The sequence below is a fragment of the Myxocyprinus asiaticus genome, chromosome 1 (assembly GCF_019703515.2).
Source record: "Myxocyprinus asiaticus isolate MX2 ecotype Aquarium Trade chromosome 1, UBuf_Myxa_2, whole genome shotgun sequence".
Lineage (NCBI taxonomy): Eukaryota > Metazoa > Chordata > Actinopteri > Cypriniformes > Catostomidae > Myxocyprinus > Myxocyprinus asiaticus.
In genome coordinates this window covers 21,551,997-21,564,953 of record NC_059344.1, presented here as the reverse complement: position 1 = coordinate 21,564,953, position 12,957 = coordinate 21,551,997, and the positions used below count along the sequence as shown (strand labels likewise).

At 40.1% G+C, this 12,957-nt stretch overlaps 2 protein-coding genes across 2 annotated transcripts; one reads left to right on the top strand and one right to left on the bottom strand.

Annotated features, from left to right (window-relative positions):
• Window positions 1-1,593: 1,593 nt before the first annotated feature.
• si:dkey-183c6.9 (tripartite motif-containing protein 10) lies at window positions 1,594-3,201 on the top strand. The gene has a single exon (XM_051695941.1). It carries the CDS (start codon window positions 1,594-1,596, stop codon window positions 3,199-3,201), a length of 1,608 nt encoding a protein of 535 aa, XP_051551901.1.
• Window positions 3,202-5,293: 2,092 nt separating this feature from the next.
• On the bottom strand, window positions 5,294-12,649 carry LOC127440969 (interaptin-like). Its single transcript, XM_051698068.1, has 7 exons — window positions 12,526-12,649; window positions 10,974-11,027; window positions 9,450-9,504; window positions 9,135-9,279; window positions 8,112-8,191; window positions 7,685-7,861; window positions 5,294-5,835 (listed from the first exon to the last, which is right to left on the bottom strand). The coding sequence occupies exons 1-7, from the start codon at window positions 12,618-12,620 to the stop codon at window positions 5,554-5,556; spliced, it is 888 nt and encodes a 295-aa protein (XP_051554028.1). The 5' UTR covers window positions 12,621-12,649; the 3' UTR covers window positions 5,294-5,553.
• Window positions 12,650-12,957: the final 308 nt, after the last annotated feature.

Sequence of the window (12,957 nt, the reverse complement as noted above, 5' to 3'; positions counted from 1 at the left end):
GAGATCAGCAGTTACAGAAATACACAAACCAGCCCGTCTGGCACCAATAATAATGCCACGGTCCAAATCACTGAAATCATATATTTTTTTCCCATTCTGATGGTTGATGTGAACATTAACTGAAGCTCCTGACCCGTATCTGCATGATTTTATGCACTGCACTGCTGCCACACGATTGGCTGATTAGATAATCGCATGGATGATTGTTGGTGCCAGATGGGCTGGTTTGAGTATTTCTGTAACTGCTGATCTCCTGGGTTTTTCACACACAACAGTCTCTAGAATTTACTCAGAATGGTGCCAAAACCAAAAAACATCCAGTGAGCAGCAGTTCTGTGGATAGAAACGCCTTATTGATGAGAGAGGTCAGCAGAGAATGGCCAGACTGGTTTAAACTCACAAAGTCTACAGTAACTAGGATAACCACACTGTACAATTGTGGTGGGAAAAATATCATCTCAGAATGCCATTCTGAGATGGGGGTTGGCGCTGTCTTGGCAGCACGAGGGGGACCTACACAATATTAGGCAGGTGGTTTTAATGTTGTGGCTGATAGGTGTATAAGGAACCTGAGAAAGTTAGAAAGACTCACCTTACAGAGTCAGAGTGAGGACAGACAGAGATCTTAGTACATTTTTGACAAAAACATTCTGAGTATTTGAAGGGTGTCTGATAATGTCTGCAGCAAGTATGTCAACCAAGGTTGAAGTATCCAAGAAAGCCTCCTAAGTGACGTGTGATTTATATGTGGAGGGGAAAACTCTGGCACTGAAGACCTGTTTGAAATGTGAATTCTCCATGTGTGCTCTGCATCTGCAACCCAACCTGACCTCTCCAGTGCTGCTGCAAACCCATCCTTTAACCGAGCCTGTGCTTCCAGCCTCTACTGGTCAAGTGGCCAGCAAATGCTCAGCTCACGGCAAGCTAGTGGAATACTGCTGCCTGGATGATCATGTGTTAGTATGCATGTCTTGTGCAATTGAGGAAGGACATCGTACACATAGCATGAAGTGCGAAAAAAAAAAAAAAAACCCAGACACTCTTACATACCTCAGATCTCTAAAACCCTATTTTGGAACTGAAACCATTATAATTTCATTTTATTAAATTTTTTTATTTTGCAATTTTGCCATTTTTTTGTGTTATAAGAGACAGATTGAGGAATTCTAAAGAGGTGTGTGCACATATCTAAAAAAATTATGAGGTACAGGGGGTGGAATGAGGTTCCAGGTCTGTAAAGTCCCAAGGTATGCATTTAAGGGTTAATGTTTAAAGTGATACATAAGTCATCAGGAAGGCCAGAGACAATATTTGCCTGTATCAGTAAATGCCTTCTCCACAAACTATAGGACAAAAGGTCACAAATGATCCATCATAAACATCTCTGAATTTGATTAGGTATCATTTATAAACATCTACCATAAAACATTAAGTGAACAGCAACCAAAGGTCACTCTCTGTATATATAAGGAACCTGAGAAATTTAGAAAGACTCACCTTACAGAGTCAGAGTGAGGACAGACAGAGATCTTAGTACATTTTAACAAAACATTCTGAGTATTTGAAGGGAGTCTGATAAGATCTGCAGCAAGTATGTCAGCCAAGGTTGGAGTGTCCAAGATAGCCTCATATGTGATGTGTGATTTATGTATGGAGGGGGAAACTCTGGCACTGAAAACCTGTTTGAAATGTGAAGTCTCCATGTGTGCTCTGCACCTGCAACCTCACCTGACCTCTCCAGTGCTGCTGCAAACCCATCCTTTAACTGAGCCTGTGCTTCCGGCCTCAACTGGTCAAGTGCTCAGCAGATGCTCAGCTCACGGCAAGCTAGTGGAATACTACTGCCTGGATGATCATGTGTTAGTATGCATGTCTTGTGCAATTGAGGACGGACATCGCCTACATAAAATGAAGACGCTACAGACTGCCCATAAGGACCTTGTGGGTAAACTGAGAGAAGAGTTTAAGGTGCTGGCTGAGTGGCAGGATCAGGCAAAGAATTTGGAAAGATGGAATAAGGGCCAAAGGCAGATTCTGGAGAACTCTGTTAGTCAGCTAATGAAGACTGGATCACTCCTGAAAGATCAGGTCTTCACAAGTTTACAGACCTCAGTTTCAGCCAGACTGGGGGCACTTCAGACTGCCCAGCAAGCTGTCAGTTCTGCTCTAAAGGAAGAGGATGATTTCATCTTCTTGCAGAGATTTTCCAGTGTGCACGAGGCTCTCGCGGAGGCTCGCATGGTGGATCTGAGGCAGGGTTTGGTGTCAGGAACTAATCGCATTAAATTAGTTGAGGAGATCAGAAAGAATGTACAAATCATTGAGGAGCAGGTGGACAAACTCCAGGGAAAGTTTCTTGCTTTTGTTGATCCTGAAAACCACCTAGTCCCTCAGCATGATTCAAATCCTGTCTCAGAGATGGCCTTTGACCCAAAAACTCTTGGGTCTGAGATGACTCTTTCTAAAGACCTTAAAACATTGTTCTACAACTTCTCCCCCACAAACCCAACCCAGCGTTGTAGAGCCTCACATGGGATGCAGACCTCACATGGGATGCAGACAATTCGCTGTCTGCAAACAAATAAAGGCAGTTTGCGCTGGTTCCTTCGACTCTCTGAACACTGTGACTGGACCATTGGGCTTTGTAATGACAGTGCCACCAATGGGAATTATTCCAGTGTCTACGGACTGAAGATTCAGAACAAAACAATCTCATCACTGCAAACAAAATATCACTCTCAATTGCAGCGCGACAAATTGCCGTACAGTCATATACAGACCCTTACAGTGCCATGTGAATTCCATGCTACTTGTCCATTGAAGCTGGAAGTGATCTGGGACTGTACTTCGAATATACTAACCATTTACAGCAGAAACAAACTGACCAAAGGATTTTTACTGTGTAAACACCAAATAGATAACTCCAGAGGGCTTTGTCCCTTTATTACCTTGGAAAACATCACATCTAATTTACAAGACAGCAGAAACATGAACCGAGAAATGAGACCAGACCAAACCACTTATGGCCATTCATATACGGAAATACTGTGTGTACTAAACAACAGGCGCTTGGTCCATAAATACGTTCCATCACCACCACCCCTCGGCAGTATACATTGTTCCTCGTCACCCCTCAACACACGAACACTAGCCCGTCAGATGAAAAAATCCTGGACACGCTCAGTGATGGACTGGTCATAGGGACTTTTCCCAATGGTCCGGCCGTGAAACGGGGCCGAATGGGCCAGGGCTGATTTCTCTTACCAGTCCACCCCTGGACATGCCCCTTCTAAACAAACCATAGAATCAATCAGAAACTAGAGTTTAAGATTATATAAGATTATTCATTCATATTTATTACTAATATTAAAAGTAAATCAATAACAAGTATTCTTTTATTTATGATTAATTGCCTATGTTGTGTGTATTAATCAAATTTAAAATACAAATAAACAAATTTAAAATAATGTACCCAAATTCCTCCGTCTCGCACTTGGTTATTACCATTAAACAGGATGTCTGATTAATATGTCATTCATATGTCAGAGAAATACAATTTTCCAAACAAGATGTGTAAAAAAGTAAACTGATAATTCTTAATAGGTAAGTAGAGTGGAAGAGCGTTTTAACGGTTGTCCGTGTCATTTTTGTTCTGCCAAGCTTTCCACCAGCATCATCACCTCAGTGGTCAATGGCTTTGAAATTAAAAGCTCAAAAAAGCACAAGTAAGTGTGATGTTTGGATGTCATATAGTGTATTTAAAACAGCTTATTGTTATAACAAAGGATGTATATCATTCAGGACAGGAAAGTTTTATTGACTGTGATTTATTCTGCCTGATACAGTATGTGAGAATAGCTTCTGTCATCAAACAGCCCCACTCATAGTTCTAGTTGTTACATTTTTGTATTTAAAATTAATGCACAGTTCGGGAAAATAAGGGTCTTTTCAAACAAGGAGATAACCTAGTAAACATTAACCTCAAGGCCTGTATATTACTGTTTTATTACTGGATGGAGAGACAGCCTGTCATTTAGGGAACACACCTGGACAGCTGTTTTCTTTGGATACAAGCAGGATAAAAGTGCAGCTCCTATATACTTGAATGGTGAACGACCGAAACTGTTGGTCAAGATTACGATCAAAGAACATAGTTCAAATCAGCAGTAAAATGTAACAATAATGGTATGCTAAATTGTGCTTCTTTAGCTTAGATCATATGAACGATATAAACTTTACATTTTTGAACCTTCTGTGAATAAGTTCCATTGAGTGCTACATGAGCAAGATAAGTATTAATTTTTTACACTTTTCTTACTGCAGATTTCATTTCTCTTCATGTATATTGTCTTTTGACATCTCTAGATTTTCTTGAGTGTAATTTAGTACTTTGTGATTGTGCTGTACCAAATAATTTTTTTTGTGGATTATGTGACCAGAGCTTACAGTTTAAGTTTTATTGTTTTATTATTAAATTCCTTTTCACATTTCAAAGGGCTACATTTAGTCTCCTGCACAGTCAGTGCTCTCCTTAATGTGTTGAGTGTTACCTCTGTATTAACCTAAGACATGAAAAGAACCCCGTCCTATCATTTAGTAAATGTTTTCCAGCATACACAGTATGTAAATACCACAGGGTCTATTCAACTTAGTTTTTTAAACATTTAATGATAGATTTACAAGCAACAGGCTTTATTCGACCAGTTATCCACAATAATTACACTTTAGCAGGTAAAGATTTACTCATCATTTACTCACCCTCATGCCATCCCAGATGTGTATGACTTTCTTTCTTCTGCAGAACACAAATTAAGGTTTTTAGAGAAATATTTCAGCTCTGTAGATCCATACAATGCAAGTGAATGGGTGCCAAAATGTTGAAGCTCCAAAAATCACATAAAGGCAGCATAGAAGTAGTCCATATGACTCCAGTGGTTAAATCCATGTGTTCAGAAGTGATATGATAGGTGTGGGTGAGAAATAGATCACTTTTGCATTCTTCTTCTTGTGTTTTTGGTGATTCGCATTCTTCATGTATATCGCCCCCTGCATGGAAGGGAGAATAATTTCAGGAAAAAAAGGACATAAATATTGATCTGTTTCTCACCCACACCTGTCATTTTGCTTCTGAAAATTTGGATTAAAACACTGCAGTTGTGTTGATTACTTTTATGATGCCTTTATGTGCTTTTTGGAGCGTCAAGATTTTGGCACCCATTCACTTGCATTGTATGAACCTACAGAGCTGAGATATTCTTCTAAAAATCATAATTTGTGTTCTGCAGAAGAAAGAAAGTCATACACATCTGGGATGGGTGAGTAATTGATGTCAGAATTGTCATTTTTGGGTGAAATATCCCTTTAAGGACTCTTACAAAATTGTTAATTTGTTTATTTAAAGCAACTAGTCAAAAGTGATGGGCAATGTTTTTTATTTTTTATTACTGAACTGGCTCCAGCATAGGTCTGATTAGTAACATAAAGGGCAGGTTTAAACCAAACAGAAAAGCAAGCAAGAGTGATAATTTTAATTGTTGAACAGGCTAACATCTCTTATTGATCTTCATGCTGTTGGTTACTGGTGGTAGCTTTTGGGGTGTTCTTTCTTTTTGCTCCTGTTGGTTTTATGGATTGTGAGTGAGGGGGAAAACGCTGACAGTGAAGCCCCTGCATATTTTCTCTCTCCAGCAGCAGTTGCCGACGCTGTGTCTGCAGAAGGTCATGTTGTCTGTTTAGAGTGTCAGCTCTAGGGACTAGCTGTTTTAATGTCTCAAGCAGGCACTGATTCTCCTGAAACACTTCCTTCTGGTGGGACATCAGGTATCGCGGCGCCTCCTGGGGAAAGAGAGGGGTGAACAAAGTGGCAATAAAACACTTTAATTTCTACTCCTATTGAGACAAATCAAAATGAGTGGGGAAGGTTATTAACAACTCAAATTTCAGTATGTTCCACACACCAATATTGTAATGCTTCTAGACACTTACAGTACTGTATAGTGCACAGGTTGTATGGAAAAGAGCAGCGTAAGTGTAGATTATAACAGATTTTAATTTTATGTGAAGTGAAATATTTCACTGTACACCTGTTTTAAGGTTTTCTGATAGCGTAATTAGAGTGATAGAGCGATTGCAATGCCAAAGTCATGGGTCTGATAACCAGGAAACACAACCCAGGAAAAACAAACTGACAGAATGTACCCTTAATGCACTGTAAGCGGCTAAAATACAATGGTCCCCTTTGAGGTTTCATTTTGGATTTGAAATTTAAAAATCCAGGTAAGAGTAGTTTAGGTGTTAGATTTAATAACAAAATGCTTTCAATTCAATTCAAAAGCAAACAAATAATATATATTTATATATATATATAAAATGATCACACACATTTATACCTATACCTCTCTCTCCACTGTCCCTCCCTGAGAGCCCTCCAAAAAATTCCAAAACTCCCCAACAAACATATCTAAGTTACCCTGTCTTCTAAATGACATTTCCTCAAAAGCCACCACCCTCCCCATCTCCGTGCAGCACTGCTGAAATGGGAGCGCCCCAGCCGACCTCCATCCCCTTAAAATAATTTGCCTGGCGATCATTACACTGGTCAGAACCCAAATTTTATGTGTTTATTCCCCACATCGATGACCGCCCCATCGCCCAAAACACAGAGTCTGGGGCAAAACGAAACCCGAGTGCCCAACACGTCACACATAAAACTCTGAACCTTCTACCAAAATTCCTGGATCTCAACACGCCAACAAAAAACATGGGCTGTGTCTTCATCTTCTGATTGGCATCGCCAGCAGGTGGGTGTGTCTTTAAGACCAAGTCTATACAATCTAGTGGGGGTCCAATAGAATCTATGTAAAATATTGAATTGCATAAGGCGCACCCTTGCATCTCTAGATGTAGACTGGATGTTTTTTAGAATCCTAGCCCACACTCCCTCCTCCAATACCAAGTTTAAATCTTTCTCCCATAATCTCTTGATAGTAGTTAAAGCTCCATCCCCCAGACTCTGAATTAGCAGGGAGTAATACACTGATGCCTCATGACCTTTTCCAAAAGCAGTAATCACCTCTCCCAGAGTATCTGCTGCTTTAGGGGGGTGTATGCTACTCCCAAAAATAGTACGGAGCAGGTGGCACAGCTGTAAATACCTAAAAAACTGAGATCTGGGGATCCCAAAATGTTGAACCAAATTTTCAAAAGATCTCAACACTCCGCTCTCATATATATCACCGTGCATATTAACCTCCCTCACAATCCACTCTGACCAGCAGAAATGGGACTTATTAATACATAATTTAGGGTTCAGCCATATGCTTGAGGCAACATTTAAATAAATGTCTGAATTAAACACTCTGGACACTTTTGTCCATACCGAGTACAAATGCGAGATAAAAGGGTGTAACTTAACTTCTCTGGTTAGTTTGATAGAAAGGCTTTGCAATGGCGAAATAGGGGGAAGAACTTCCTGTTCAATACAAAACCAGGGAGGGGCTCTCTCCAATTACATGGTTTCTAAAATATTACTATAGTAAAAACATGGTTAATTTTCATAAGGGTTTGGCACCACTCAGTGGGCATTTCACATGGAAACTGCAATGAAACATACCCTCTGTTACTTTTTTTTATTCGGGATTTTGCAAAAATGTACGCTTGATTGATTGCGATAAGATTCTCCTACCCTTTTAGCTGAAATGCTGAAAGCATGCAGCTTGTCAGCAGCCTGTCGCTCATAGCTCTTCTTCTCTTGTAGGAAGCCAGCTTTGAGAGCCACTAAAGACTCTGTATTATGACAGTATATGGCAGCCAGCTCCCTCTCCAACTCAGCTATTCGACACAACTGCTGCTGTTGAAGAGTCTATGACACACACACATACACACACACAGACACACACACACATCAAAACCAGAAATTGAACCTGACATTTCTAAATTGATTTCCACAAACTCAGAAAGAAATTGCTATTGTCAAGTACACACAAGGCATTTTTCTGTACAACAGCAGCTTCCAGAACCCACAGAAATACAACAGCTAGACACAGAAATGATATATATATGAATATCAAACAATTTATGAATGAATGAGAGAAGTGATCCTGCTACTGTACCTTACTCTCTCTAAGGTCTGCAATTTCCATATTCAGCAGGGTCAGTTCATTTTCTTTCTGCAGAATCTTATTCTTCAACTCTGAAAACACAAACAACACACATGAAATGCCACATACTGTATGAAGTTTCCACATCATCAGAAGTTAGTTAATGAAGGACTACCAAAGGCTAACTAACTGTACTGAGCAATTACTATACTGAAACCTGTGGTTTGTAAAACTATTTAGTTTAAACACTGAAAAAAATAAAAAATAATAATAATTCTTAGCTGCATCCGAATTTGTGTACTGTCAAAGTATCATACTGCATTTGATGAAAGATGCACTTCTCAGCTGTTAAAAACTACATTCTTTAGGTATGCAGATGAGTAGTATGAAAACATTCCAATCTAGACATACTTCTTCTAATGGACATTGTCCTATGACCCAAATGTATGACGTAATAACAACAACCGCAAAAATAATCTGCTCTGGTTTTGTTAAACAAGCACAATTTAACCACAAGCAACAACTTTGTTGAAAACAAACATCTGAGTTGCGGTTCTCTGTCCTTTTTTTATTTATTATTCAGTCTTTTGAACGTGAAGTCTCTATAGCTTCAATGGCATTATGGGATAATACAGTGTCCAGTGGATGAGTACTTCAGAATGTCACTGGAAATACTGTAGTAGGTCATCTGGTTACTTCTTGCATACTTTTTTTATGAATACTTAGGATTTGGACACCCTACTCCATTTATATACTGTTTTTGGCATCCTATATGATAGGTAAAGGAACGTATGCATATCCGGATGCAGCCATTGACTCAGCTCATTCTTTAAACAACATCAAGTCATTAACAACAAAAACAATGGAATGAGTAAGAACAGTTTGTGCAAAAACACAGAATTATTTCGAACGAAACACCCCTAGTTTAAAACCAGTGTATGAGAGCATGTGGATTTGTACCTATTACACAAATGTTAATTTCTTGGTCTGTTTAAACAACACTATTTGTGTAGTACACACACACACTTATCTGACCATTGGTTTGCTCCTTGTATTCATCCTGCATGTTCTGACTCTGTCTCCTCAGCTCATTCAGCTCCTGATGGCTCTGATCACTCACAGTCACTATTGCATTCTGTTTCCTCTCTGCCTTCTCAGACAGATATGAGATGTGCTCCTTCTACACAGCAGACAGAGAGGGAGAGAGAGAGAGAGAGAGAGAGAGAGAGAGAGAGAGAAATTATGCATTAATTTCAGAACTGTTTCAAAAGGTGTAATTTACATAAGAATATGATAGGTGTGTCTCTTATGTCTTTTATTTCATCTTACATGTTGCTTGTGGAAACTCACATTTTCCATACGAGTCTGGTTGACCTCATTCTGAAGAAACTCATTTTCTCTTCGTCTGAAGTTGGTTGTGTGTTAAACTGTCAAACACTTACGCAAATACAGACTTGAGTTGCGATAATGGCAGGGCCATTACCTCTACCCAGATATCACACATACATCTCAGAGATGTCTGTTTAAGAGCGTTTCATCTGAAAAGCATCACATTGTTCTAATTAACATCTGATAGACATCTTTAAAATATCACACTTACAAACATTCAAAATCATAAACGTCTCAAAGACATCTGCTGAATGTCTTAATGACATCCGAGAACAACCGTCTCAGACGTATTGCAGATGAGCAAACAACCTAAAAACGTCTTCCAGATGTAAACACACACATCAAATAGACATCTGGATGATGTTCATGTGATATCAGGGCACAGATATTGAGGTGGAAATTTTCATCCAATATTTGTGGTCAATCGATTTTTCAATTATTTTTTAAAATCTGAATTCTTTTAGAATTTAATTGTCTGTGTGTGGACAAAATTGTAATTTGGGGACATCCTCAACTGGAAAACAAATTCATATGTATATGCTGGGTTGTAAAAAACAACACAGGATACAAAAAATAACCTTTCGGGTTTTTATTTCTGACAGCGATTGATGGGGATATATTGAAAAGGGGAATAAAGAAATATAGAAAAATATAGTAAAATGAAAAACAGAACTGAAATACAGTAGAGGCCAGTTTTTGCATGTATGCCAAAACATGGTCAAACTCCACACATGCAATCAATATGCATCCCAAAAATTCTCAAACGATGAACAAAACCGGGAGCTCTATTGTAGCGCTTCTAACATGAGAGAGTGCCGGAAAGCAGGTGTTGCAAAACTCCAATGTCACAAAACTCCAGTCTTAAAGGGGCCACGTCCAATTTATGACTAGAGTTAAATTACATGAAATTTCTCCACTTGGCTACACATAAACTAAATATTACAAAATGTTTAATTCAAAAACATAATTTAGGAGGTTGGGTTAGTCTGTAGTCTTTTTCTCCCCAATTTGGAATGCCCAATTCCCAATGCAATCTAAGTCCTCGTGGTGGCGTAGTGACTCAATCCGGTTGGCGGAGGACGAATCTCAGTTGCCTTTGCGTCTGAGACCGTCAATCCGTGCACCTTATTACGTGGCTTGTTGAGCGCGTTACTGCGAAGACGTAGTGCGTGTGGATGCCATTCTCCACGGCATCCACGCAGAGCGAGAACCACATTATAGCGACCACGAGGAGGGTAACCCAATGTGACACTACTCACCCTAGCAACCGGGCCAGTTGGTTGTTTAGGAAGCCTGACTGGAGTCACTCAGCACAACCTGGATTCGAACTTGCGACTCCAGGTGTGGTAGTCAGTGTCTTTACTTGCTGAGCTACCCATGCCCCCCAGTCTGTAGTCTTTATAATTAGCTTTATATAAAAACAGCAGAAGTCAATGGCATACTGCCCTCATACAAGTAAATGTGAATGTGTTTGTAAAAGGATACAGTTGTTCAACTTGTCTTTTCAATGAGCTCAGGTTCTCAGAAATGGTGTCATATCTGTGGGGTCAGATCAAACACAGAACGATATTAAAGGGATAGTTCACCCAAAAATGACAATTATTTCATCATTTACTCACACTCATGCCATCCCAGATGTGTATGACTTTATTTCTTCTGCAGAACACAAACAAATATTTTTAGAAGAATATTTCAGCTCTGTAGGTCCATACAATGCAAGTCAACTGTGTCCAAAACTTTGAAGCTCCAAAAGGGACATAAAGGCAGCATAAAAGTAATCCATACGACTCCAGTGGCTTAATCATTATCTTGAGAAGTGATATGACAGGTGTGGGTGAGAAATAGATAAATATTTAAGTCCTTTTTTACTATAAATTCTCCTCCCTGGCCAGTAGGTGGCGATATGCATGAAGAATGAAAATTGCCAAAAACAAAAGAAGAAGAATGTGAAAGTGTCAGGATGCGGGAAGGCAGGACCCAAGAGCAGAGGGAAAGTTCAATCAATTCAATGTATTAATCAAACACAGAACAGTTCCTTTTCAAACTCAAATCAAAACAAGCCCAGGCAACCTTGATCCTCCCCCGAGACGCGGCCAGAGATCTGAGGAATCCTCCTCCTTAACAACTGGCCGCAGAGGCCAACGAGCACAGAAGGTAACTCCTCTTCTGAAACTAACCGCAGCCAGCTCCTACTGCACGAGAGCACAGTTAAACACAACAATAACAGTTACAGACACCACAGTAACAGTAAACACACACAGTGGCAGTAAACAATGATCCGACATCAGACATGACACACGCGGGGGTTTAAATAAGAGAAACAAACACAGGGCATATGTCGCTCGCAGCTGAAGGTTGTAATGATCAGCATTCCCATGGAAACAATCAGGGTTCCCATGCCATGGAAATGCTGATTCAGCATGCCAGCAACCTCTGAAACACATAAGGGCAAAACGTAAACACGCTTTGACAGAAACGGACAAGGGAATGATGATGCCACGGTCCTCACAAGGCGAACACGCAACCTGGCAAGGTGCCATGACGTGACATCACCACATAAAACACGAACCACAAGACAGACAGGGGACGATGATGTCATGGTCTTCGTCAGACAAAACCCAACCTGACTGGTTGACAGAACCATGACATCACCAGAGAGCGCACGGCGGTGACGTGCGCATGGCGGTCCAAACAAACACAAAGGGGGAACACAAAACACAAAGGCAGCCCGATACTGCCACTGTCCCCTCAGGTAGAACCTCAACCTGACAAGGTGACCGGACCATGACAGAAAGTGAAAGTGGAGATATACAGTAAAAAAGGACTTAAATATTGATCACCCACACCTATCATATCACTTCTGAAGACGTGGATTAAATCACTGGAGTTGTATGGATTACTGTTATGCTTCCTTTATGTGCTTTTTGGAGCTTCAGAGTTATGGCCACCATTCACTTGAATTTAATGGACCAACAGAGCTGAAATATTCTTCTAAAAATCTTTGTTTGTGTTCTGCAGAAGAGAGAAAGTCACTCACTCAATCTGTAAAAATGTCGCTCTCTCGGATTCTTCTGGTATTGCGACGTCTGCGTCCTGCTGACGCTCAGACTCACTCTTCTTCTTTGATGACATCCTAAAAACTCATATACGAGCTGTTACAACACACTTATACATCTACAAAATGAAGCATCGATCAAGTTCTCGGCCCGTTTTGCACCCACATACAAAGCAGATGGTGCACTGTGTAACCAAGACAACCACACATCACAACGACTGCAAGAGCCGAGAGGATTCACAGCGTATGCGTGTAAAACGTTACTTACATTTATTTATGTTTTGTTAACATTGCATGTGCCTTAGCGACTCATTATTATGACAGATTGGATTACATTTGATTTTTGTGTTTATATCAAATTGCGAGCTGTGTTGATGACACTCTAAATAACCGTTAGGTGGCGACAGCGGCTCT